This window comes from Ursus americanus, chromosome 26 (assembly GCF_024610735.1).
Source record: "Ursus americanus isolate L20-20 chromosome 26, mUrsAme1.1.p, whole genome shotgun sequence".
Taxonomy (NCBI): Eukaryota; Metazoa; Chordata; class Mammalia; order Carnivora; family Ursidae; genus Ursus; species Ursus americanus.
Genome location: NC_142152.1, coordinates 17,159,003 through 17,186,963, shown reverse-complemented (window position 1 = coordinate 17,186,963; position 27,961 = coordinate 17,159,003). Strand labels below are relative to the sequence as shown.

General features: G+C 47.1%; 1 protein-coding gene across 8 annotated transcripts in view; it reads right to left on the bottom strand.

Annotated features, from left to right (window-relative positions):
* Positions 1 to 27,961, bottom strand: part of SIPA1L1 (signal induced proliferation associated 1 like 1) — a 371,151-nt gene that overhangs the window by 45,840 nt on the left and 297,350 nt on the right. For all 8 annotated transcript variants that reach the window (XM_087856075.1, XM_045807903.2, XM_045807913.2 and 5 more), the window contains 4 exons: positions 26,569 to 27,142; positions 25,665 to 25,939; positions 17,544 to 17,813; positions 2,677 to 2,826 (listed from right to left, as the gene is read on the bottom strand). In XM_087856075.1, coding sequence (XP_087712201.1) covers positions 2,677 to 2,826; positions 17,544 to 17,813; positions 25,665 to 25,939; positions 26,569 to 27,142 — 1,269 coding nt within the window. The remainder of the gene's footprint in view (positions 1 to 2,676; positions 2,827 to 17,543; positions 17,814 to 25,664; positions 25,940 to 26,568; positions 27,143 to 27,961) is intronic.

Here is a 27,961-nt window from a genome sequence, read left to right as displayed (position 1 = left end):
CTTTGCCATCTCCTCCCTAAGTAGGGTCCTTGTTTAGCTCAGGACAGTAAATACCCTCCAAATGGCCCTATGATTTTATTCTAAATTCGCAATAAATGAAGACTCTTCCAAAAAGGCAAAGAGATAAAAGTTAGACATGGATTCAATCTTGCTTTTCCTTTTTGGTAGGTAGCAGTGGAAACCAAAGACAACTTTTAAAACCTCTGGATTTAAAGCTGAATGCTTTTCCGGCTGTCTGGTTATAAATGAGCGATAAAGCAAGGCTGTCCTTCAATCCCGCCTTGAGAAGTACATATCATCTGATGGGCACGAGGCACATGAGCAGGCTCACGGCCTTCCCTCATCATGGGCTGGAAACTTCTCCACAACTCTCCTTTCTCGGTCTCAGTGGTCCTCAGGACAAGCTCCACCCTCATGGACGAGTGCTAGAGAAGCTGCAGTGGCCTGCCTGCCTCTGTCGGTCTCGTCTGCGGGCTGTGTGCCCTCAGTTATGCTTCTGGCCACGATCTCCAAGCTCCTCATTCACCCAGCCCGTTCCTCCCTCTGGCCACTGTCTGCCTCGTTAAGTCCTCAAGCACGTGGCCCGAAGATAAATTTCCAAGGACGGTAGAATAGACCCTATGTCTTTTCAACAGTGTTGCTTTCTACTTCTCTCTTGTTGCCATTCTAAACTTGTGCGGGTGACTTTCTCCCCCACCTGCACAGAACGGGCATCAGTAGCCACCCTGTTAAATTTCGCCTCTCAAGCTATCGGGATGGTCTCAGCATCCCCGCACCAGGGAAGGCACAGGCAGATACTGGGCCCGCTCAGGCAGAGGGAGAACAAGGAATGAACAGATTACACTTGTGGACAACAACTGTGTCCTGATCTGATCTACTGGTAAAACCGCATGCTTCCGAGCTGCTTAAAGTTGAGTATTACTGAGTTTGCAGTGGACCACGTTCGGTCCTGCCCCACCGGTAACTGGTACATACCTACGTGTATGGGGCTACGCTGTAGAGTAGATGTGATCATCTTTCTCTTGATAAGGGTGCCTAGAATCCAACCCAGCCCCCGGGCTATGCACGTGAATCAGACAGTGCACAGTCTCCTACATCACTGGGAGGCAGGAGAAAAACTGCCTGGGGTCCAGAGGACACTGTATCATTATCTTGTTAAAGAGCATCACCCAGGTTTAAAAAAAAAAAAAGATGTTATACAGTACGGTCAACAAACACTGGGTAACCTCACAAACAAAGGGAAAACCCTCAATATCACCTACGGTAGGGCTGGTGTTACAGGTCAGGTTCAATTATTACCACCTCGTTAAGAACACCGTGCAGGATGGGCACAGGACCTGTGTTTCCGACACTCACCCAAACGCTCAGGTTTCAGCTTACATTTTTGGTGCACATTTCAAGTGTATCACGGCCCCAAGAAAACAGTGCTTTTGCTGCTGTTAGCTCGTTTATGTTTTATTGCTGTATTAACACTGAAGTTGCAGTGAATTCTTATTTTTGAAGGCAAACCAGGCCATTTAAAATCTAATTAAAACAAGAAATAATTAGTTGGGCCTGTGGTGTGGTACGATAGCAATACTTAACTCATAAAACCTTTTGTAGGAACTCATGAATAGGAGCTAAATTTTTTTCTCATTGTCACTAAAGTAATTAAAAGAAGACATGTGCATTTTAGATATGTGACCAGGGGAATCCCATGGGGGACACTGGAATGCGGGGCGGGGGGGAAGCATATTTTACAGTGGTTTTATTACCTACTTCCTGCTAACATAAATATTTAGCAGCAGCCACAACAAAAAATGGCTGTAAAAACCAACAAAATGCTATAGGATAAACCAAAATACCCATTTTGAAGATATTCTTAGTAAGCATGACTATTTTGTAACATGGTAAAATCTCAAGAAAGTAACCAAATCATGTGCGCGTTTGTTAAAAATATATACGGGGAAAACTCGGAATAGAAACATCAGTTTTTATAAATGCCTCACGTTTGATTTTCAAATGGTTCCAAGTTCTCTACCAACTTCCCCAGAGAGAGAGCCCAGCAGGACGTCTTTGATGGTTCTCTCACTCTTCCTCTGGGCAAAGATGGCATGGGTATGCCACCTAACATTTTGCTGCTAATTACTTCCCAGCTTCAGACATTCCAGGGGTGGTGGTGGTGGTTTTTTCTTTTTAGTAGCCTCTAAAATCATGTACATTTAGCCTTTTACTTTTAAGTCTTGTCAGAAGTTATTTTTGGGTGTTTGGTGTTTTCAAAAAAAAGAAAGAAAGAAAGAAAAACGACAAAATCCACAAGCTGAAATCACAGACGACTTTGAAAGCGTGAGAAAACTAATTTTAAGCTTTGGCTAGGATGATCGTTTCCCCTACTTTCACAGCAACACCAACTCCAGCCAGTACTACGGAGTTTGCTTCAGGAAGTAACAAACTCGGTACTCTGAAACTAGACAATACATACAACTGGAGAAACGAATGTAACCTGATTTCCCTGCCACTGAGCCCTTGGAGGCTAGAGAATGATAAACTTCCCGAGAAGTGGTTTGAACCAGACATTAAAACATTCTTCTATCTGGGATATTAACTACATTTTCCCTTTTGCTCCTTTTGTAGATCGATCAAGGCCGGTCTGAGTTACAGATGAAAGGCAGTGACGTCAACAGGGGCCACACCTACCCTTCGGGCATGGATTTTTGCCTGTAAGTGCCTCCACCAGAGCCAGTCTCGCTGGATGAAGACAGGTTGCTAGGGGAGTTACGACACTGCTGGGACCTCGCTAGAGCCATGGATGAGACCGTCACGTAGATGTCTGAACCGGGAGACAGCCTGTGAGCACAAACCAAAAATATGAAGTCAATCCAAGGGGAAGTCCCGAGGCAGTGCATGATGGATAATATCATACAAACGCGACAAAGAAAGCCACTTCGTGGAGGTAGTGAGAATGAAGCCAGCTGGAAGCCTACAAAAGAAACTTCCCCATAAAATGACTCCCTAAGGAAACAGCTGGAGAATGGCCTTGAAGGGAATGGGGGTGGGGGACATCAAAAAATAACAGGGGGGGAAAGCATGTATGTTTCCAAAAGCTGCCAAAATTCAATGTGCTGAATTGCTTCTGCAGTCTCCCAGTACGGCAGTACAGAAGATAATTGAACCCTGGTGACATTAACATAGCAATTAATTCCAATTTTTCACACTGGTTTTCCCAGAGCTTATGACCACAGTGAGACTAGTGCATTCTTTGTATGTGTCTTTGTTTTCTAATTTTGTTACTCAAAGTCTGGAACAACTGTTCAGATTTTGCTATTCAGTATTTATAAATGTGGTTGATCATATAGCGTCCCCATCTAAAAGCCTCCATAAAAATGCCCAGAATGTCACTTATTGAATTTAATTGGAATCAGTGAATTTATACACCATCACAGTAGAGCTGAGCTCCACAGGCTCTTTACCCTGCTGACGGGCGCTGGGGACAGAAACCAGAGCTCTGTCATCAGGACATCGATTGTGTCCTTTACCTCCTCCACTCTCGTGGACAACAGGACGACCGGGGACGTCAGTAAGTGACGCTGGCCACTGTGACTGGGGGTGAAGTCCATCTTACTATGAAGATTTAGTTCAGGAGCGAGTCATTTCCATGGGAGAGCTGAGGAAGGGGAACCTAGGTCATTCGTTCAGCAAGCCGGGCCTCTTGACTGTGAATCCACTGCTCCGGCTAAGTGACTGCTGTCCCCCAGACAAGGCCGGCTTTTCTCCCCTTCCTAGGACAGCTTGCAGTGGGTCTGCTCGGCCGGACGCTTTTGCAGGAAAAGATATCTTTTACTCAAACCAAAGTTCTGAAGGCTGGGGACAGACCCGATTCGCCGAGCTAGAGCATTTTCTAACAGTGCTGCTATGCACTTTCTGGAGCAGGACAGGATGGGGTTTCAGGTGCAGGAAGGTGACACAACGAGAAGCTTTTCTAACAGAACAAAAATAAGGACGGCTGCTGAGAGTATGACTCCCAAACCCATCTACGCCCAAGAGGCGGATGTGACTCTCTGAGCAGATCTCTCTGCTCAGCGACAAGCCTAGACTCTCCCGCTGTCTCCTGGACATCTCTACCGAACACCGTCAACCGCAGCTCAAATTAAACCTCATCCAACCGAACAGGTTTGCCATTCCCCCAAACCTGCCCCTCCTGTATTTGTTATCTCGAGCTAGACACCTCGAAACCGTCCTTTGCCCTCCCCCCCTTCCTCATCTTCCACACCAATTGGTCTCATTAAGTTCAACTTTTAATGAGTACTGTGTGTCAGGCACCCTGGGGGCCGGTCTTGACAACATGGAGTCTAAGAAGGTAACTGGTCTTCCACCTGCTGACTGTCCTCCCAACCCCCCATCTCCGGCCTGGATCAGCACGACTGCGCTCTAACTGTTCTTCTGACTTCTAGGCTCCGTCCACCCCACTCCTCCAGGCTCCACCCGGCCGAGCCATCAGACCGCTCACGTGCTCCGCGCACCTTCCCTTTGCCTACAGAATAGAGGACCGAATCCCTGGCCCCCTCTTCCAGGCCTTGGACCATCCTGTGCAAGCCCTTCCTCCTCTCCTGCTCTTTGCCTGCCTCCACGCACCCTACACTCAGGACAGGTTCAGTGCGCCCCTATTCTCAGACTCAGCTTCTGTGTGCATGCTTTTACTCATCTTGTCCTCTCTGCCTCTCTTCCCCCTCCCTGACATAAAATCCTTTTTTTCCAAGCCTGATTCCAACATCAGATCCCTGAATTCCTAGATGAATCGGAACCTCCTGGAGTCCCCCACCGTCTGCTCTTCGCGTCGCTACAGCACACCCTTTCGTATGGTTAGTTTTATGTGTGTCTATCTTCCCAACTAGATTCGATTCCCGCCTTAAGGGGCAGCACTGAGCCTTGTTTCCTCGACATCTCTGGTTGCTTAAAGCACGTCTGCTGAATGAAGGAGAACCTCTATCAGCAGTGCAGAAAGTGAAGAACAGTAGGTGGGTCCAGAATAACGGCCCACAGTGACATCAGACGCCCACGCCAGGGGCTCTCAGCTGTGGTGGGTCTATAGCAGTTTGAAAATAGTTGGTCGCTAATAATAAAGTGCCAAAATTTGTGAATATTATACTAAAAGCAATTATTAGAGATTCAAAGTTAATATTCTTCCTTACATGCGAGAAAAAGGGATGACGGAATTACACCCAGCACCCTTGAGCATATCATCACTCTGACATATAATGGCAAGAGAACTCACTGATAATGGCTCCTCTAGGTATTATCCAATGGGGCAAATAAGGACACCAAGGATGCTGGGTCCTTGAGGGAATGGGATGAGAAGCTAGTGAAAGAGGCAGAGTTCCTAATTTCCTCCTGTTATTATCACCAATCTTGTTATTGCTACACAGATCGAGAGAAATACTAGCTACACAGCTGGGACTGTCAGGAGGATTCAGGATCAGGAGAGGGGTATGTGTGGGGCAGCCCCGGTGGGGTCAGGGACTAGTGGGGTCCTGGAACACCAGCTCATGCCTACTTTGGGTACCATGTTTTGATAAAAGAGAGATCAAGACGCTTATCTGGGTACCATAAAATAGACCTCCCTTTATTCTTTTCCATTAAGACATATCCCAAATTTCTCAGTACTTGTTCTGAAATAATGGGAAGGGGGCTGGAGCAGAGGAGGAACAGGAGAAGTAAGTTACAAAGAAAACTGGGTAGGCTTTTCTAGGCTTGTAATACAGAGACACTTCAAATGTAGTTTCACCGGTGGGTGCTTTGCTTGCCTCCTGTGCAGAGTGGCGGTAGTACAGAAAGAGGAAAATAAAGGAGACCCGGGACGAGCACGTTCACGTGGTCAGGGCCGGTGCAACATCCGGGGGGGGGGGGCATGTTCTTCTAAGTCTCTTCAGGCTAAACCAGTAATGCCAGTGAATTAAATGTACGGTAAATACTCACGTTTGTGTTTCTGTGAGGAAGTGACAACTGATTCCGTAGGGAAAGTCAAGATGTAACTTTTACATTTGTATTTAGAGCTTGCTTTTCTTACTCTGCTTTCCAAAACGTACATTAATTTAAAATATCTCATGCTAGTTCTCAACCTCAGCTCTTTTATTTGGCAAATGTATCAGAAAATTCTACTTGGTTACTGGAGTTATCCCAAAGTGAAAAAATAGCATTTCCAGAAGGCCGGCATTCACTCCCATCCCTCTTCTGCCTTTATATAACTCAATAGTGGCTTTGTTTTCTGTCTGTTCACACACACAGAACACAAACAGAAACGGACGGAATGCCACCCAAATGTTTTTACGACACTAGACGTAGATGTATGGCGGGCAAAAGAATTTTCAGAATTAGCCCTTATTCTGATGACTTACTATTCTTCTCAAACACTCTGAAATGGATACCATCACACAAATACTGTTTGAGAACAGACCTCGTTCAGGGAGCGGGCGGTGCCGCCTGCCCGGCAGTCTACTGCCAGACAGAGCCTGCGGCTGGTCACCACTCAAGCTGGGCCATGCGCTGCCCTGCCGCATTGAAAAGGGGGACCCCCCAAACTGGCTCACACAGGAAGCCAGCGTGCTGACTTCTTGACTCTCCATCCCCTACCATCCACTCTATTTTAAGGGCTGCTGAGGCCACGGAAGAGTCAGTGCAAGATCACAAGGCTTTTCTTCTCTTTTGAGATAAACTGAGCTCTTTCTACTTCCTCTCAGTCTTAACGAGCCTCCCACATCTGGATATTACTGCCAAATAGGTTTAGAGGACTAACACGAACACATCTTTCAGCTGCTGTGAGATTTTTCAATTCTGTGGAATGTAAGAATTTTCAAGAATGTTCTGGCCACTGTGAGAAAGGAAATGTCTAAAAACCTTTCAGTGTTAATTTCAGTGGATTCTTTTCCCTACATTTTTGTAAATTTAGCCAAGAAATAACTAAATGTTTTTAAAGTAACTGATATTAAATGCTCTCTGGAGCGCCCTCTGACTTCCCTCCGCAGAAATAAAACACCAGGGCTTTTTGATTCTGTGAAAAATGCAGCAACTGAAAAAGTCACGATCATCAGCCAGACAGACGATGCCCCCATAGTCCACAAGACTCCACTTAACACCAGCTTTTCATTTATATGCAGTGCATTTCACAGCACTGAAAACACAGAATTGAACGGAATGGATGTTTAGGAAGAGATGGTCCAAGATCAGAATCAGTTCATTTTCCAGAAGCATTCTCATACCAGGGCAAAAGGGAGAAGAGACTTACCCAAAAACCCAGATTTCTAATAAAGTAAAACTCTTGCACCCCAACACACCCTTCCCATAAATCAACTCACAGGACTACACACAGTGTTAACATTAATAGATTCTCACTAAATTGATCTCTTCAGATTGTGACTGATTATAATTTATCAACTTGCGGATAAAGAATTCTCAGCATCTGAGTGGCTGATGAGGAAACATTTTCCTGAGTAGTTTCATATAGGTTTAATTATGCCTCTCTGTCCTGCTTTGTACTCCAAAGTGACAGCACTGCCTGGATGTGTCCAAGGAGACAAGGCCCTCTGTAACCCAAGTGCAAACAGTGGAATGATGGCAAAAACAAGAGAGAGGGTTTCAAATAGCACCAATGACTGACAAATTAGATACTTGAGTCCATAATTAAGCACAGCTCTTTACCACAACTTAGCAATTAAAATGCTATTCACCCAGGGAAGAGGACCAAGTTAGAATCTGTCTTCAGAAATGTATATCAATCAGGATTCTTCCAGAATTATGTAAAAAAAAAAAAATCTCACAAACGATTCAAGGTAAAGTAATCTGGGTGCCATTTGAACAAGCTAGATTCTCATTCAAGCCACTTGTCCCTCTGTCTTTTCATGTCTTCCTACTGTGTTCTTTGTGAACCAGAGCTACCCGGGCTTTCCGACCAAACAGTTCATATCAGCTGTTCAGGCTGGATCATGGAATCCCGCTCTGATGAGCCTCCTGGGACAAGGTCACTGTAGAACAAGGAATAACTCCTTTGCACAGCTAGGAAAATCGGGCGATTCCGCACGTGGAGAGAAACGATCAGCACGTCACAGCTGCTGGCAAGCAGTTAGAATTCCCAGCCTGGCACACATCACGGGCGCCTCTTGAGAAGAGTCAATTCTATATCTAGGGTGACTCTAAAGAACAGAAAATAAAAATGGATTGCTTGCAGGATCAGCCACATAATTCATGGGACTCAGTGCAAAATGAAAATGAAGAGTCCCTTTGTTGAAACAGTACTGCAAACTGTAAGGCAGCGACAGCAAGCGTGAAGCCAGCATGGACCGTGTCAGCGTGGGGCTCTGTGCGCCCGCATAGGCTGCGCCGCCGTGAAGCCGGCTCTGACTGCAGCACGTGCCTGGACCCCAAGCACACACACACGTGCACTCATCTGACAAGTATGGCATGAGCTCTGGTCTACCTACGGTGCTAGATTTCATCCACGTAGCGCGGCGCTTAAGATAGAGGCTCTGAGGTCCGGAGGCCTCGATGCCAATCTCCACTTCACCACCAACCAGCTGCTACGTTGCGCTAATTACCTCATCTCTCAATCCCTGGGCGTCCATATTTGAAGAAAGAGGGTGAACAGCAGCCAAGGTACTGGGCTGTTGGGTGAACTGAGAAAACACACAAGGGCCTGTGAACAGAGCCTGGCATAGAAAATGAACTCAATACTACCTACTTATAGTTTTTAAGGAAAACACAAGTAAAATGTAACTGGCATGAGGGCAGTACACATAGAGTGCAGGGGGGCTCAGGCAGGTGAGAAGTCAGCACCTACTGCAAAAACTAGGAGAAATGAAGCTTTATGAAGAAATGCATCCGAAATAGGATGTATAGGAAACCAAGGATTCCCACAGAAGTCAGGAGTTAGGACACAGGAGAGTGACGGTTTATGTGGCCGCCATGATGACGAGTCAGGCTGGAGCACCATCCTTGGCGGAAGACGGGCAGGGGTTGTGACCGGAAGGATGAGTGGGTCTTGCAGGGTGAGCCCCCCTATGGTGAGCCGAGGAAGCACAACCCTTCTCTGTCAGGTAACAGGGACGCACAGAAGGTTATGTAGCAAAGCAGTGGTATGGCCAGAGCTGATCCTCAACAGCCAGGGTGAGCAGGCAAATTTGAGGGAGACACAGACAGATAGGATTCCATTAGCCCACCATAAACACTAGTCTCTTCGATTAGTCCTACCTCCACCAATATTCACAAATCCTTCATGGAAAGAAGTCACAACCAAACACTTTAGTGAGAAGCTAAATGATTTTTTGTTTGTTTTAGACACGCTAGGATTTTAAAAACTAGAAAAAACTAGACAGGATAAATTCATTCCCTATCCCAGTTTACCAACAAGAATAAGGGAAGCAGAAGCTGAAGTAGGGCACGCCATGCTGGCCTCTGCTCAGAGTGGCTGCCCATGGGCAACTCCCTCCAGGGGTCTCCGAGACCCCCAGGCCTCTCCTCACAACTGCCCTAGGCTAGGAGAAGAGAAAAGCACCACCACACAACCCACCTTCCTCTCCCAGGGGATCCTCCCAGCACTCGAGTCTGACCCATCTGCTGCCAGCCGCTGTTCAGGGGCTCTATGCCTTCACCCCTACATCCTCACTTTTATTTTGTCTCATTTCATATGCCGTCAGCATCTGTCCTCTTACAAATATAATGGCAAACTGAAAAACTCAAACAAAAAGTGACAGATTGGGATACTCCAGGCTGTCTCACTGGCAGGGCTCTGAGTCTCTCCAGAGTGGGGACTGGTAGGGCTAGTGAACTCCCCCACACACCTGTCAGCAGGCCACAGGCACAGGAGTCAGCCCTTCCCCTGCCGGCCCTCCTCGTGTATTCGCAACTATGTTCCTTAAAATGAGCTGCAGCTCCGCAGCCAGTGGTCCAGGGCCATCTTTATGGGCCTAAAGCATGTCTAACAAGCCGTCTTGTGGCATGGCCACCGCTGAGCACTCAGCACAAACACACCCAACACACAGGAACACACACTCTCGAGCGAGAGCGCAACTCAACTCTGAAGACCGGCCCTAAGGACACTCTGCCCATCTCAGGACACATAGCAATTGTTCCTGCAAGTAAAAAGGAAATGAAGTCTACTTTTCTCAGCAAGCACTTCAGTGATAGGCAGATCCTGAACGGCCACCCTGTAACCACACTGTGTGATTCTCACAAGCGGAAGCTGACCTTAGACCTTTCATAGTCCAGGACTCGGAACAAAAGGCTTATGGGAAACTTTCACACACGATTGTGGCAGTGGGTTTGGTGGCTAATTCGTCTTATCACTCATTTCTACAAGTTTATATACATGTACTGTGCAATCAACCAATCTTGAAGAAAAATGTCAGTGGTTTCAAATATAAGGCAGCAGAAGATACTTTCTCCCCTGGGAGTTAGTTAAATTCTTGATAAACACATTCATGTAGCTGATGCGTCTTCATCAGGCAAAGGTCTAACTTCTCCATGGGGAGGAGGCTGACAGCAGGACATATGTTAGATCTGGCTTCTAGGAACGCCATCCCCGTGTTGTGTGCGTGCGTGCGTGTGTGTGTGTGTGTGTGTGTAGGGGCTGAGGAAGCCTCAGGGCCGTTGTGGGCCTCTACAGAGCCTCCCATGAGGTGTGACCAGGTCAGGCCCCCCCCCACGCAGTCCTAAGGCAGCAGCCCCCTAGAGCTGGGTCGGAGGGCAAGCCCCCACTGCTGGGCACTCACAGGAGTACAGATCCTTAGTGACATAAGAGCAGCATGGTCACGTGTCCCCTTACTGCTCTTCCCAGAACACAACTGCTTTTCATGAGATCCTCTCGAAGGTCATTCTCATTTGCATGGATGGGTTTCCCAGAATTTCCTATACTTTCTGCAAATGCACAGCTCATCAGGACTGTTTTCAGCACAGCAGGCCTCCTGAACTCATCCTCTGTGTCACCAAAGTGAACCGTGACACTGTCGCTGAAGACAACACAACCTGCCTGTGAAACACACTGACCCACCACACACTTAGCCTGGGTTAGGCTGCAGAGGGCCTCACCAGCCCAGGCTGGCAGTGCTACCGCAGCCCAAGAGTGCTCCCTCGGAACACGAGCCGTTCCCCCCGCCCCGCCGTGAAGCTGTGTCTGGAAGAGCATCTACACAATGGCAACAATGACAAACAGCAACCACCATGTTCTAAGCCCCTAAGTGTGGCAGGCCTGTCCTAAAGTTCAGATCGGACACAGAGTAACCATACTGCCTCAATCTTCACATCAACTCTGGGGGCTGGGGCTGGTGCCCATTTGATTCTCAGCACCCTGCAGTACAGAGGGGACAAGGAACCGCCCACTGTCACAGCGCTCCCCAGTGATGGGCCTGGGATGCAAACCAAGGCCTCTGCACTTCTGACCTCTGGGAGTTTTCCGGTGGTTCACACTGCTACACTGGTGGCCCCTGTAGGCGGGAGGCCCTCTGGGGACATTTGTCTGGGTGGAGTGCACGACAGTTCCTTAGCAAGCCCGAGGAGTGACTTCCAAGCACTTGGAGAGCCTGAGCTGGGGGCCATGCTGGAGCACCTCATTCCCGGGGTCTGTCTGGAATGCATAAAGGAAAGGGAACAGGGGGGTATGAGGAGCTCCAGCACTGCGCCCCGTTTCCTGAACACTTAAGTAGGAAACATCACTGCACTATAGTCTGAACGTGTGAGCCTGCATCCCCTCTAACTCTAATCCCAGTGTGGATGCCACGGGACGCCAGCTCCTTTGGAGAGCTGGGGGAAAAGCAGCCTTAAGAGCCCAGTGAGTTTAAGTCAGGTATGGCCCTCTGCTTTTCCTCCTCATCTTGGCCAATAAATACAATACCATAATTCGGTTTCAACTAAACTGAAAGCTTTTATAGGAAATTCAATCAAGAACAACTCACATTTCACTTTGAGTCGGTCTGAGACAGTTTTACCAGCAATATACTTTTAAAATAGGAGTATTCGAAACTTAGCCAACAAAACTCAAGGAAGTCTACTTAAATCCAGCTCTAATTCTATAGCTTTCTCAGACTACTGAGTGCTTCACGCCTACTGTTCTTTAAATTCTTGTAAAAATAAACTGATTTATCAAGTGTCCACTGAAGGATGAATGGATAAACGTAGAATGGGGCATCTACACAGAATGGAATATTGTTCAGCCTTCAAAAGGAAATGTCATGGACTGAATGTATGTCCTCCCCACCAAAGGCACGCGTTGAAGCACTAATCCCCACCGTAATGCTTTCGGAGGGGGGCCCCTGGGGGTGATTAGTCATAAATAAGGTTATGAAAGTGGAGCCCCCACAATGGGATCAATGCCCTGGTAAGGAGGAAAAGAGAAACCAGAGATTCCTTCTCTCTGCCAGTTGCTGTCTGCAAGCCGGAAAGAGGGTTCTCATCTGGAACTCTATCTGCTGGTGCCTGACCTTGGAGTCCCCAGCCCCCAGAGCCTTGAGAAGTCACCTCTCCTGTTTAAGCCGCCCGGCCAGTGGAGTTTTGCTATAGCAGCCCGCACGAAGACAGGACGGACACTCCAACCCAGATGAACCTCGAAGGCACTTTGTTAAAGTGAAATAACCGGTCCTAAGAGGACAAGTATTTTGTGATTCGACTTACATAAGTAGTCAAAGGCATAGAGACAGAAAGTAGAATGGTCACCAGGGGTGGGGAGGGGTGCAGGGAGGGAAGTGACTGTTTAATGGGGACAGTCTCCATTCTGCTAGATGAAGAGGTTCTGGAGATGGATGGTGGGAGGCTTGCACAACATATGAATAAACGCCACAGAGCCTTACACTTAAAAACCGTTGAAATGGTAAATTTCAGGTCATGTATATTATACCACAATAAAGAAGAGTAAAACAATGGATTTATTTTCTCCTGAATTGATTTACTCCTGTTCCTACTACTTCTTTAAGTAAGTTCTTTTGCTTATTGGTTTAATTACTAAATAAAGTTTAAAAAAACTCTATGGAACATAAGAAGTAGGAAGATCAGTAGGAGAAGAAAGGGATAAATAAAGGGGGGGTAATCAGAAGGGGGAATGAAGCATGAGAGACTACGGACTCTGAGAAACAAACTGAGGGCTTCGGGGGGGCGGTGGGGGATTGGGATAGGCTGGTGATGGGTAGTAAGGAGGGCACGTATTGCATGGTGCACTGGGTGTTATACGCAACTAATGAATCATGGAACTTTACATTAAAAACCAGGGATGTACTGTACGGTGACTAACATAATATAATAAAAAATATTATTATAAAAAAAAAATAAAAAATAAAAAAAACTGATTGCGGGCCCATGACAATGCCAGAATTTGTAGCCGGTCCTTGGGATGCACCACTGAGGAACCGCCCACACATGGGTGATGGCCCACGTTGCTGACATAAACGCGCCACCCGAGGCATCGGACGGCATGGGATGAAGATAAAAACGAAGCCATCATGGAAGACACACACTTTGGGGGGGGGGGGCAGGCGATGACACAGGAGCAAAGAGCTGACCAAAAAAAATCAAGAGTGAAGTTTTGGAAGACAGGGAAAAGGAGTGTGAAGGAGGGAGCGGCGAATGGTGTCAGATAAACTGAAGACCATCACATCCAGTGGCTTTAGCTCTAGAAACAGAGAGGTTGGGGATGTGGCTGGAGCAATCCCAGTGAAGCTCTAAAGTTCTAGGACTGAGGGGTCCTCAACTCAAGCCAAACAACTATGATCCAGGCAGACGGCATGTGGAACGTGCAAGCCCTGAAACGTCTAACCACAGCTAAGGGATTAAATGGGCGCTTGCTTTATGTCAAAGCACACGATGACAGCGGAGACCGCTGTGGGCTGTTGAAATAAACTCAGAGAGCATCTCCTTAAAAACAAAGACTGAACGGGCGCAGGACCGGCATGCTCTCTGTGGGGGGCTGGTGTCTGCTGAGAGGGCACAGGGAGGCTACACACGCAGCCAGCCTTCACCTCCGAAGGGGGGACGTGCTTCCCCAGCTGCTCAGAGCTAAAAGCAGCAGACACGGGGAATAGTGGCATCCAGGTACAGCTTAAAAGTACCAACACTGGTTACGTTCCAACACCAAATATTTGCACAAAGGCTGGTGAGGCTTCAACTAAAAAAAAAAAAAAAAAAAGAGAGAGAGAGAGTAAGGAAAATTCCTTATGCTAAGATGCCTGCTGTTTGGCAAAGCCCCTGAAATAGCTAAACTTTTCTGAGCATATGAACACACATCAGGGCTTTATGACTGACCCCACACTAGGTTTAAACACAGTAATGTGATAAGTTCAATGCGTTATAGCAGATATTTTAGTTCCAATTCTACCCTTACTCTAGTTAAATTTGAGGCCAAAATACTGATATTTTTGCATCATATTACCTATTTTTGTTGAGTAAATATTAATTCTGTTAATAACTACTACTCCCACAAACACTATAAAATTCTGTACTCAACAGGCCACCTGGAGAGCATAAAGCGCACATATTTAAGCCAAAGAGAAGCAGACTTTAGTCTATTTAGATGGCAAATGAATCCTCTGTTTTTACTGTATCGGTTTCTCTCAACAATGTATTCAGACCACAATTCAGTGAAATAATTCTTATTAGAAACTTCAAACACCAACACATTTTGGTATGTTATAAAAATCATGCCCTTGGTTTTAAAGGAAAAAGGAAAAATCTGTTCCACAAGTATTTTAAAAAAAAAATCTTCCTAATGACATTTAAGTCTGGGATCTTGCGTAAAAATGCGAGAAAAACTAGGCTTCTCCAGGCAGTAAATTGGTCTTTTCATCCAAAGTGAACCAGGCTGGAACGCACGGTGAATGAGGCAGGCAGATCTGTGTAGCCAATGTGGGCCGCGCACACGTGAGAGGGCTGCCGGCTTCAGCTTAAAGACAGCTGGTTTCTCTACAGTTCAGCACAACTTGCCTCGCGTTGGGGAGGAAAATAAATGGAACGAAAATTACGTAAAGGCAGTACTCCGGTCTCAGTGTTAGGCTCATGGCATACCAGGAAGGTATGGCAGACCCTGGCATTTATTCTGACCATCTGCAACTCATCTGAAAGGAGTCGCACTTGACAGACAACCCAGGAACAAATGCAAATGGCACCCGGGGCAGCACTGGTAGGAAGGGGAAGGCCGAATGGACAAGGAGAGCCCGGCAGCCAGGAGCCTCCCTCCCCCACCTTGGTAAGGTGTTCTGTTCTCGGTAACACCATGAGGGGATGCTTTCCAGTAACATTTTACTACGTTTCAGGGAGAAAATGATACTTCCGGGTAAATCTACGAACTTGGTTGTTCCTGGAGGACTCTGGAAGTATTCCTGATGAATGGCCTGAGTCTGTTCTACTGAAACGGCAGCAACACAAAGGTTCTCCAACAGCACCTTCTGTTGCGACTCCGGGTTAAAACTTAAAAAAAGAAATAATGTAACTGAAAGCGAGCAATGATGGGATAGGAAATCGAACTCTTAAGTTTCCACAGAGGAAGACTATCTAACTACCACGTATTTCAAAGGAAGGTGAGCCAAATAACCCGGATATCCTGCATACGCAGAGCTGAGATTTTACAGGCCACGTAAACCCTCCGTCACAAGATCTGACGTATCAGTTCGATGTCCTAAAGATAACTGAAATTGACTAGAGGTTAAATTTCTCTGAAAACCCCTGGCGACCTCACTCCTGCCACTTTCATCTGGAAAGCCTGGAGGGTCCCGGGGCTACGCTGATGGTCTTCCAGGGAGAGCACTCAGATTCCCCGTCCCCCAGGGGTGGGGGACTGGTAGTGGTTAAGATGCACAGCAGACACGAGTACCCTCAGAAATCACCTTCGAACTCAAAGAGCTCTGTCTGGAAATTAGGGAGCTGATGCATTCTCTAGCACTAAAAGCTGCGAGCCTCATAAGGTGATAATTAGCTACAAGGAATATTTCCACTTTTGAGGTCAGGCTTTAGTGTCTGTTGCAGAAATTAAATTCAGCACAGAATCAAAATATACCCTGCTCTTTTATTACATGCAATATTGTATAAAGAAAATCGCACAAAACAATATAACTTATAAAAGTCTCATGATTGTCTTGAAAGAGAAAGAAAACAGCACTGAGGTCCTTCTCCAAACAATGAGTTCCTACGGTCCATCTTTCAAAATGTGGGCCAAATCGCGAATTCCAGTTCACACGCACTCGGGGAGAGCCAGGTTTGCAATGTGGAGAACAAAGAGTTGATTCAGAGATCTCCTGGATGTTTTCCTCCTCAAAAATGATGAAAACTAGAGGAGTCCAGATGGGACAGGAGCCACTTTGGGGGGAATCGTCTATTGGGATAAACAGTAAAGTTCCGCAAGTAGAGCTCCAGGATTAAGTGAGGAAGTTTAGAAGGACAACTAGTTTGTTGTTGTTGCTGTCTATAAATTATTTCTACATGACAGCCTAATATTTCCGAGCTAGTTAAGTGACAATGTTTTATGCGAGAGTGCATAAAACACATAAAAGCACAAAAGTCAAACCAAGACAAGAAACAGTTTTTAAAACCTAGGAAAGGTGTTTAAAACCTCCAGCTTTCTGCTCCCAATCTGAACCAATCAATGACTACTGAAGCATAGCTGGGGCCCATTTTCCTTGGCACCCTGTTTCTGCTGCTCCGTTGAGCTAGACTCACGTTTTGGCCCCCACCTTCCTTCTGCCCCACACAGCTCCTGGAACAGAGACTTCTCCCCAGTTCTGGGGATTCCCGATCCTTCTCCAGGGTGGGGGCCACGAAAACATTCTGAGATGTGATCAAGACAAGCAGAAGTGATGAGGGAAGGACAGTGCACAGAAAGAAGCTAGCTTCTTCTAGCGGGAGACTATCGTCTTAAAGCCAACTGTCTCCTTCGTTAGCATAGGTAATTTGCAGTGCTATCATTTAAAAATTTTTTACAGTCTTTATTAACAAAGTGACACAGACACTCAATCAAAACCTTGCATTCTTTTGCTACTATCATATCACTTCTCCCCAAAAGACAAAGACTGTCAAAGATGGTAATATGGTCAATGTCCTCTCGAAGAGTCTGCCAAGTTCTAACCCATGTTGCCAGTAAGCGTGCAGTGACAGATTCTGTTGCTATCACATGGAAATGAAAGAGCAAAGCACAAATATGTTACTCAGAGCGAATGCTTTGTTGGAGTATATCCTCATGCACCCTTATGGCTTTAGAATGCTACCATGCTTGGAAGCCACCAGGGCACGCACCTTTCTGTTTCCATTCCTGATTTCTCTCTTTTTTTTCCTTCTTCTTTTTAGAGAGGAGGAAGGGGGGCAGAGGGAGAGGGAGAGAGAGAATCTTAAGCAGGCTCCATGCCCAGCGTGAAGCCAACATGGTACTCAACGGGTCATGACCTGAGCTAAAATCAAGAGTCGGATGCTTAACTGGCTGGGCCACCCAGGCGCCCCACAATTCCTGATTTCTAGTAAAATACAGGAAGACCTAAAGCTAGTGCTTGTGGGTCTGGTGCTCTTTAAATCTGGGGCTGAGATTCAGATCGAACCTCTGAAGGCACACTCACCGCCTCTCCAGTGGGCGCCCGTCACTGGAGATGCTGCGAGGGATGTTGGCGGCTCTTTCTGGAGGAGGCATCTTCCCATCTCCTTTCCCAGCATTCAGCCTCGAGGTCATGGGACTCTGCACCTGGGAGGGGACTTGAGGTGAATGAGGCCCCTTGTTGGCATTCCTCTGCCATTTGTTATTATTTCGGAAGGGAAACTTGAATTCGTATGAAACCCCTTCATTCATTTTGTATTCCATCACTGGTGTGCGGTAGGTTTCAGAGCAACTCCTATTAAGGGCACAGAAAGAAGAAAAATTAATATTGTTTTTTTCTTGTGGGTGGAATCACACTGATTCTCATTAACAGTTAAAGTGGATCAAACACTTCATCCTTTGTTTCAAACTGTCTTGTAATCATTGGGCCCTCTACTTGAACTGTCCTTTCAAGAACCAGAACCCCAGGAAGTATTATACTGGCATATTTTCCCTCGCTCAGTCTCAACTACGGAGTCTGAGATATGATGGAGTCTTGAAAAAACAGTGAGACCCCGAGTCATCCCGGTGAGGGGAGGGGGCGGGTAAGAACAGAGTCAGTATGAGGCCCGAGGAGGGAAGGCCGCCAGGCCGGCAGCGCAGCGCAGCAGGACCCTAAGACCAGGCCTCAAAGGAAGCAAGCACTCAGCTTCATGCACCCTTCAATGAGTGTCATGAGGGGATCTAAAAAGGTATTGAATTTGTTTGGGATCTTAATAGTCAAAAAATTAAGTGGGGACAAATTTTTGAAATCCAAAATGAGAGCCAAATTTAGCTCAGAGGGAGAAAACAAAAGGCCAATTATAGAAATTCTGCAATTATCAAATCACCAAGGAACAAAAGCATAATCTGAAATCAGACTCCCGTCACGCCCCCTCACCACCCCAGCCAGAAACCTCCCACTGCAGGGCTGGCCCCACGTAGCAACCTGAGTGGAATTGATGTCAGGCCCTAATGTCTTTCTGTTGCTTGAGCCCCCTTTTTTGGTGGGCCCCCAAACCTTAGGGAATGTGGAACCCACTCTCCATTCCCTTTACCCAAACCACCAAGGAAGGTTCAGTCTATTAACTTGACTGATTGACAAATTACTAAGAAAAACCTATGCCCACTAAAGCATTAACTCACACTGTGCACCTGGATTTCATTACTAAGCAAAAAAAAAAAAAAAAAAAAAGACTTTCTTGCTTAAAGGAATTTCAAACACTGAGCTGCAGGTGGGGACTGGGAAAGGAAGGGTTAAGAGTGATGATGAAACACTTCAGAGACAGAGGAAAGAGTCCAAACAGTGCTGTCCACTAGACACATGATGCGAGCTAGCAGCCACATGAAAAAAGTAAGAGGAACAGGTGAAATTAATTTTTTATTTAATGTAATATATCTAAGACGTGTCATTTGAATAGTAAGAAATCAATATAAAAACAAGAAGATGAGGGACATTCATCTAAATTTGGTGTGTATTTTATACATACAGCACGTCCCTCACTTCAGACTAGCCACGTGACAAGGGCCCCTCGGCCACAGGCAACCTGTGGCTCCTGACCGCACAGCACGGGGCCAAAGACTGGGTTTTTTTTTTTTTTTTTTTTTAAAGATTTTATTTATTTATTCGACAGAGAGAGACAGCCAGCGAGAGAGGGAACACAAGCAGGGGGAGTGGGAGAGGAAGAAGCAGGCTCATAGCGGAAGAGCCTGATGTGGGACTCGATTCCGGAACGCCGGGATCACGCCCTGAAGGCAGACGATTAACCGCTGTGCCACCCAGGCGCCCCCAAAGACTGGGTCTTGATTTGGGAAACGGGCTTGTGTTGGTGGGGGAAGCAGCACAGTGGAAGGCGTCACCATCTCAGGACCTTGTGTGCGTGTCTCATTGTGCGCACGCCACACTGCACCCTCTCCCACACCTCGTGAGAGACGCGGGTTTTGAGAAGGGCCGCTTCTGAGGCGCGTGCATTTGCTGGGGTCCGTGCCCGCTCAGTCTCAGCCCCAGTCTCCAGCAGGCACCTTTCCTTAGAGTTTTCTTACCACTCCTCCTGATTCCCTAAAGACCTAAGTCAACCTTAATCTGACCCTCCGCCAAGGCTCCGCTGTACCCCTTAGAAGCACTGGTGACAGTCGCTTTCAAACTTTTGGGACCATGAGCCCAGTAAGAAAGACATTTTACACTGTGATGCAGCCCAGCCACAAATACACACACGCGCACGCACACGCTTCCGTTCTGCGGTATTCCGTGCTAACCCGTTCCATTAAAGGAACACACTGCATGCAGCTCCTGACTGGATTTCATGATCCACTCAGGAGTTACAGCCCGCAGTTTGCAAAACACTGCTTTATGGCACATCTGACATGGCTTCTAGCAGCTAATGACTTCTTATATAATAAACCTTTTCTCTGATAGGAGGGAATGTCACCTCAGCCTTTGACATCATTTCTAGCTTGGATCTGATCGTTCTGACAAAAAAGCTGCAATGCTTTTTTGGTTCTTAATAGAGGAATTAGTGTAGTACGGTTTGAAGTCTTCCATTTCTGACCATATATGGCGTACTATACAGTAACTTGTGCTCCGGGTCTATAAATACAATGCAAGAATGTTGCAGCTTGCAAAAGGGGCAGTAATAAAAACTTGCAATAATCCATGGGAAAACTTCCCTCCACCTCAAAGTCAGGACAGCTTTTGCTTCCCCTCAGCACTGGTCCATCTTACCCTGTAAATCCAAAGGGGCATGTCATTTATCCAGCATATACATATACATATCTTCCAACCTTCCATCCTTCCGTTGGCTGCCAGCAACCAGCACAGGCACAGAACATTGCCATCGCTGGGCACCAACTTTTCAAAAATGTTCCCGCAGGCCGTGTCTCCCCTTCAGCACACCCCTCCGACAGATTCTCTTGCTGGGTTTTAACTCCCTGGTCCTGTACGTGCACCTTTACAGGCACAGGCTGCCTCACGGCAGACAGTGATACATAAATAACGATGACAGAAACAAATACAATGTCCCCTGAAACAGACAAGCTGCCTTCATCTCTGGGGCCTTAGCTTCTTTGGGAAATGAAAGATTTGGAAATGAAAGATTTGGAATTGGTAATCGCTGAACTCTCTTCTAGTTCAAAAACTCTTTGAAATAGTCTCTGAAGCTACGTAACATTTCATACTAAAACCAGTTAAAAGACCCCGGGAGCCGAAGACTTGGTCTTCTCTCCGTCTGTATTTCATTTCTACCACCTCTCAGGTGTCGCAAGAAATCTCCTGCACAGGCGATGATAACAGGATGCAGGACGATCAAGCCTCAGCGGGGAGAGAAGACTCATTCCGAGAGAGCAAGAACAGCAGATCCGCTGCACCTCGGCCAACTCGCCAGTCTCGCTGCCGTCCGTGATGGGACAGCCCACCCACCAGCCTCCCGTCGCTTACTTATCTCTGGAAATACGAGAATGATACATGGAGTCAAGAAGTGGGCTGTACACTGAAGAACAAGGATAAGAGCTGGCTTTTAGTGACACACATGAAAATTCACAGAAGGATTTGTATTGTGCCATTCGAGTAAACGCGGTGTTGAACAGTAACGAACACGGACAATCTGGCAGCGCCACAACAGCTCCGAGGCAGGCGCTGTCATTATCTCCACTTTTTTAGATGAAGAAACGGAGGCCAGGAGAGATTAATCTGCCCGAGACTGCACAGCTAGGAAGTGGCACAGCCAGGATCTGAGCTCACAGGATTAACCTACGTGGAGGTTAGCCTTCATCACTAACTGAACAATACATCTACTCCAAGTCCCCAGACTTCTTCACGTCTAGGGACTACTCATCTCACGCACCACGGTCTACCACAAAGTGGAAAACAACAATCTGTAACGAGCGATGGGCCACAGGAATTACGGTTTCAGTATTTCGGGCCTAAGAGACACATGGCAACACGATAAAACTCTGGTAGTTGAAAGGCCACTCCTTCTCCCTACTCTCTTTCTCAGCCTTTTTATTCTTTCTTTCTCCTTTATGTTCTGATGATCCATTGCTCTCCCCTTTTTCCTTTCAACACTAAGAATACAGATAGAAGGGGTGCCTGGGTGGCACAGTCATTAAGCGTCTGCCTTTGGCTCAGGGCGTGATCCCAGCATTCTGGGATCGAGCCCCACATCAGTCTCCTCCGCTAGGAGCCTGCTGCTTCTTCCTCTCCCGCTCCCCCTGCTTGTGTTCCCTCTCTCACTGGCTGTCTCATTGTACAGCACGCCCAACAGACCATCTCCACACTGGACTCTTGAATCAGCCAAGTCAGATGTCTGAGGACAGCTAGGGCCCTAACAGGCCATGTGATCTGGGTTTGGAAAAAATACCTAACCCCTTTGCACCAAAGCTCTCTGCCTGAAAGATGAGTGATCTGAACCCGATGAACTCCCACAGCCTTTCTGGTTCCAAAGCAGTATGCTTTTGCATTTTGAATACTTGTGTTTTAAAATGAAGACAAAACTCTGATCTGTTCTACTTAAAAAGTAATTTGGTCCTTTTATGTAACTTGTTTGTTTTTAGCTCTTCCTCTGAATGGTCCTTGATTGCTTTCTTCAGAAGCTGTAGGCTAGGGGCCCTCCACAGAAGGAAGGTCCACTACCCCTGCACAACACCGTTCAGAACATCATGATTTGATGTGGGTGAAATTGCTGGCAGGGTGTTTTTCATCTCGCCAAGGGCACGGCTGCTGAGGCTCCAGAGGTCGCAGGCACCACCAGATAAAGGCGGGTCACGGGCTCCAGCACTGGGCAGTCAAGGTCTGGCGGGGGTGAGGGGCCCCTCCTGATGTTGGACCCCTCACTCCCGCTTCCGGTGGAGGCTGCTTCTGCAGGACAGGATGGCCTGTGGCGGGCGGTCACTCTCGCTCCCTCTCGCTCGTCCTGCTTGCTCGCTGGGCAGCCACGGAACCTCTCCAAACCTCCTTCTCCTCATTGTTTCAATGGAAACGGAAGACTTTTGTTGTTGTTGTTAATGCCCAATACATAGCAGGCACTCAGGAATTTTACTTTACTTCCCCTGTCCTTTCTTCCCTTAAAAACAACTTTGGTGTGAAAGCAATTCATAGAGGACCTGCTTATATCCCAAGAACAGGGAAAAGAGCCCTATTTCACTTTTATAATTTAAGCCCCATGTTGCTGTTAGATTGTTTTCATTAAAACAAACAAACAAAAAAACCCCCTGCCTTTTCAAAACTAAGGACTCTCCCATGTGAACACACACGGGTGTTTATGTCCGGTCAGCACGTCAGGCGCCTGTGACCCCTTAGGACCCTGCCCCCCCCACCCCCCCACCAGAGAAGCAGGCAGCTGAGGGGCTGTGGGACAGGCGGCCTGGAGGAGGCCCATTTCCTCACGCTGGAGCTGCAGGAACAGCTGACAAAGAAGAGAGTGACTAGTCAAAGAACAGAGTAATCAGTTGCTAGGAAAACAGCAGTGGGAGTGTGAAGTGTGAAGGAGAGAAAAATGACAGAAGAGCATTATCTTATTTTGTTGGAAATTACAGCAAGGTGTTCATGCTTCCACTGTTCTTTGAGAAGTTGTTTCTAAAGGAGGGAAGGGGAAAGCAGGGTTTCCAGTCCTCCAGTGGCATCCACGGCACCATTTCACACCTGCCCAGAAGCTGTGACTGGGGCTTTTCGGAAGGAACCTGTCGTGTGAAAGGCACAGAGTGTGCCTACCAGGCGCGGGGCTGCGCGCGGCACCCACCCCTCATCCCAGCCTCCCATTCTACGCCCAACCGGGGGCGGGTTCCTAACACCTCTCTGTCCCGTCACTGCCAGCTCCACTGGCTAGGAGAGCGGCAACGAGCGTCCCGGCAGCGGGGCTAGAGGATGAAGACAACACGCTCGTTCATTCGCGGGGTGCAGCGGGCGGCCTGTCTTGGCTCACAGGACCACACGGTGAGCATCTATCCCAACTCAGTTCAGCGCCATCACGCTGGGAGCTTGAAACCGACCACAGAAGCAATACTGACAGCATGGGAATCAGCAAATGCTACAAATCAAGGCTCTGTTCTTCAGCAGAAAGCCAACGTACCGGCAGGTCCCTGCTTGTGCTGGCATGTAAAATAGGATTTGTGCCCCAAGCCTACAAAGGAATAGTGAAGAGCTCGGATTCGCAAGTGAGACCTAAATTTGCCAGATGAGCTTGGAAAGTTACTAACCTGAGTCTTGGTTTCCTTTACATAGGAATAATACTAACACCGTTACCTCATAAGGTTGTTATAAGGATTAAAAGCACTAATCCACGTAAAAGTGTTTTTTCCAACCCGGCAAATTAAATCCTCAGCATATGCTGGTTGTTTTTACCAACACACCACAGAAGACGTATCTGGCTTAGTATACTGCCGTGGATAAGCCACTTCCTACCACAGACCTATCGATCCAGAGTCGGGCCTTCTGACCCGGGCACAATTCAACGTCAGGAATGTCGCCCAGCCACTCATCACATATTCACACTCACGCGCTCCTATTCCCATCCTCCTCCACCCCATACAAACTGGGGAGGAGCCTAGAAGCCAGGGGAAAGGTCTCTGAGCAGACAAGATGGCGCCACGCCATCTATGGACTCATGGTCAGACCACTAGTCCTTAGACCAGTGTCGTTAATTCCGTACTGTGTGTAATTAAGGTCGACAAGTTACAAAGCTTGGTTATCTGCTCCGGTTTATAGCTGCCTATTGAGAAACAATCAAGCAGACAATGTGAAGGCGAGACCAAGGAACAGAAGACAGAAGGACCAGAGAAGGAGCACAGAGCAGCTGGAGAGTGTTGTAAGGACCTAAGCACCTCACCTCCAGAGTCATTCCTGACTCCCAGTTCAGCAAATGTTTAACACTAATGACGATGTGCTTGAGGAAACCCAAAAACACCTGGCTAACTAAGGCAGGGCAGTGTGTAAGGCAATTTCAGAATATCCCCCATACCCCCAAAATAGCTGAAATAAAAAGTTCTGGATACATATTTTGGTTTCTAGAAAAATCCAGTCATCCAAAAGGGAGCCGTTCTTGAAACTATTAGACAGAGGGAGTTCACCATATTCTGAAAGAGGCACCTAGTCTCTGGGCCGTCTGGGCAGTAAGCAGCATTCAGAAACACCACCTTGAGCGCCCGACTGGTCTGCAACATTTGGTCTGAAGAGCTGAAGCACATGTAGGTAGGTTGTCGCTGTGCTCACTTTTTAAAGGACACAAATAACCCATTATAACGGTTTACACATTATACCATCCACTGTTCAAGAATCCATGACAGCCCAGGTGCAGGACAGGTCATGTTTTGAGGGAAAAAAACAGGCTAAGGATGTTTTGGCTTTAGAAGGCCTAAGAATTAATTGCCAAAGCTTAAGAGAAACTCTTAGACAATAATGGGCTGAAAGCGAATTAACAGATTGCAAAAAACTAGTAAAAATAGCACGGACATGCCCAAAGGAGAAAAGAAACAGTTGATTAAATTTGTTCCATCAAGAAACCTCCCCAGAGACCAAGAAATTAAATTTTCAAGCGTGCTGCTGGCTTGGCAGGAGCTAGGAGGGACAGGGTGCTCCCGGGCTTCCCTCTGCGAAAGGGCTGGGGACCCAACTGCCAAAGCAGCACGCGCAGGACCAGCTCAGTTGAAGCCAATTCCCGACACACACACAGATGCAGTTAAGAGAACGCCTGCTAAGTCACGTCCAGCGCTCCAGAATGAGGGAGCAGGGGTCAAAAGGGCACTCTGAATTCTGACAGAATGATGAGTAAGAGTGTCGGCAAGCCTGACAGTGTGTGTTGCTGTGTCTTCGAATATTACACACTGCATGTTTCTTAGTTACCGCACAGGATTATTTAAGATGGGTATCCCCAGACTTCTCTGTCTGTACTGGCAAGCTTATAAGTCCACAGATGTAAATCCTGGGAAGAATCCAAGTCAGTCACTCTTTCCAGCTGCTCTTGCCACAGACCAGGGAGCCATGTCCCGAGTCAGACTTTCCACGGATGGCACTTCCAGCACCGCGTGTAACCCGACACACTGCCCAGCACCCGACTCCCCCACCCAGCAGGAGATGTGCTTAACGGCACACAAACCCGGCCTTGGCTTCCCAGGGCCCCAGCTGCCAACTCAGCCCTACCTCCGTGGGGTGCAGTCCTCGTGCGGGGGGATGATGACGACCTTCACCGTGACGGATGTTCTCAGGAGATCGATCATCTGCTCATGGCTCAGGGTGGCCACGGCCACCTTGCAGATCTCCACCAGCCGGCTGCCCTGCCTCAGCCCTGCCTGCCAGGCATAGCCGTACGGTTCCACATCCGCCACGATGCCCTCGTAGTTGACGTGGAAGCCGAGCTGTCCTAGCCCATTCCTTCGCAGAGTCATCTCCACCGATTCACAACCTTTGGACACAAACTGGACAAGGAAACAAAAGAAATCACGGTTGAACACCACAGGGTGTTAAGTGGTAGACAGGGCACTGGGAAAACACCGCAAGCAGGGTGACTGCTGAATGCCCCGCTGCCGGCTGAAGAGCATCTGGTTACTTCCCCTTCACTACCCTCCATTCATTAGGCCAAAAAGAACATACTTGTTGTGTCCAAAGAACTCAATGGCTTCCCTGAGCTTACAAGGAAACCTCTAACAGAGACCTACAGGGAGCTGGCAGCCAAGAGACTGTATTCCGCTACTCGCTTCGCCCTTAAAAAAATTCAAGGGAGCAGATGCTTGAACAATTCTTCTCAACAACTAAAGCAGCCTGGCTGGGCCACCTCGCCAGCCACCAAGGCAGTGGCATTAGGTCACACGCACGTGGTTTCCAGCACAAACCACGGCAAACGTGTCTTCTCCCACTTGTTCTACTTTTCCTTCTGAAAAACGATGGAAAACAAGTGTCACGTAAACTCCAGGTCGCTTCCTATCATCCAGGGAGTTTTCAGAGGAGCTGATAAAATAGCACCAACTTCAGTAACTTACTTCTAGTCTGCACTGAGGGCGTCAGGAAAGGGAAATTGAACGTGGGGAAGTGGAAGGAAAATACTCACCTGCAACCTTTTGACAATCTCCTTGATGTCCTCATTACTAATTAAACTCTCCACCGAGACGCATTCTCCTCGCTCGTAGAAGATTTTGAGGCTGGTGTCAGTTGAGGTCCACCCTATCACATCTCTGCAGGAGCAGTTGAAAACCACACTCTTGGTTTCCTGCTCGATGAGCACGATGAACTCGTTGGAGACCCCCAACAGGCAGTCGATTTCCATGGCCTTGTTGTAGTCTTTGGCCCGGACAGCCCACACAATGGCCCCCATGCTACTGAGCTCGGCTCCTGGGTATGGCTTAGACTTCTCCTTCTTCTTGGAGGCCAGAGAGATGAATGGGAACTTGCCGGACGGGTCGATAGGGGTGTTGGTGACATTCTTTTCTGCCAGATCTTTCAGGTACTCCTGGCGGGTCCGGGTTGCCATGGCCCGAAACTTTTCTGATTTGTGAGCAGCGTTCTCTGCATTAATCACTTTGGCCAAAAGGAAGTCCCTGAACACATTTGACTTAGGGAAAGTGACCCCTTTGGGGATGGGAGGTCCAAAGGAAGGCACGTCTCTGGACCTGGTGACGGCCACACTAAGAGACAAGAGCAAAGGTGAAAAGAGAGGAGCATCAGGACTTCTCAGTCTCACAGCACGAGAATAAAATATGCATTCTCAAAGAAAAAGACATCCCTCAGGAGGAAGAGAACTATCACTGTCCCATAAAAATAACAGACGTTTCTATTTAACACGAACACAACTTTTCATTCAACCATATTTAGGATTTACAGAACACAAAATTTTTTCTAGTCCAAAAAACCCCAAAAAGCTTAAAGTAAAAACTTTCCTTACATTAATGGATAGTAAACCAACCATAACTCCATGGGGAAAAAAGTCTAATATTCTACCTTTAAATACCTACTGATTATTTCCAAGCAGGGGTTACTATAATCAGCATAACCTTTTAGAACAAGCACAGATTTTGCAAGGACACAAATGTGGTCTTCATTTTAGATATGATGCTTATGTGCAGACAGCTTATAATGAAAACACTCAACGATGCAAGACATAAAAGCAATGGATTAAATTTTTTAAAAAACTAAACAAATATTATTTGCTGGCCTATGCAACCAGATCAAAATCATAATTTTAAAAGGAAAACCGAAATTTCAATATTAAAATGATTATGATTTTTATAGTAATAGCAATAGTGCTTTAAAATAACTGAGCTATTCTTTGGTCCACATTCTCTACATTTGGTATTTGATTCTGACAATGTATTTGTGAGGAAATATTTTCCTTTTCCTAGTCCTTCAAGCAACATTGATTTGAGAAAGCCTGCCCCAGTCACTTCTTCTGCATAATATTGTTAAAACTGGGACTAAGATAAGGACCATACAAGCATCTGTAATAA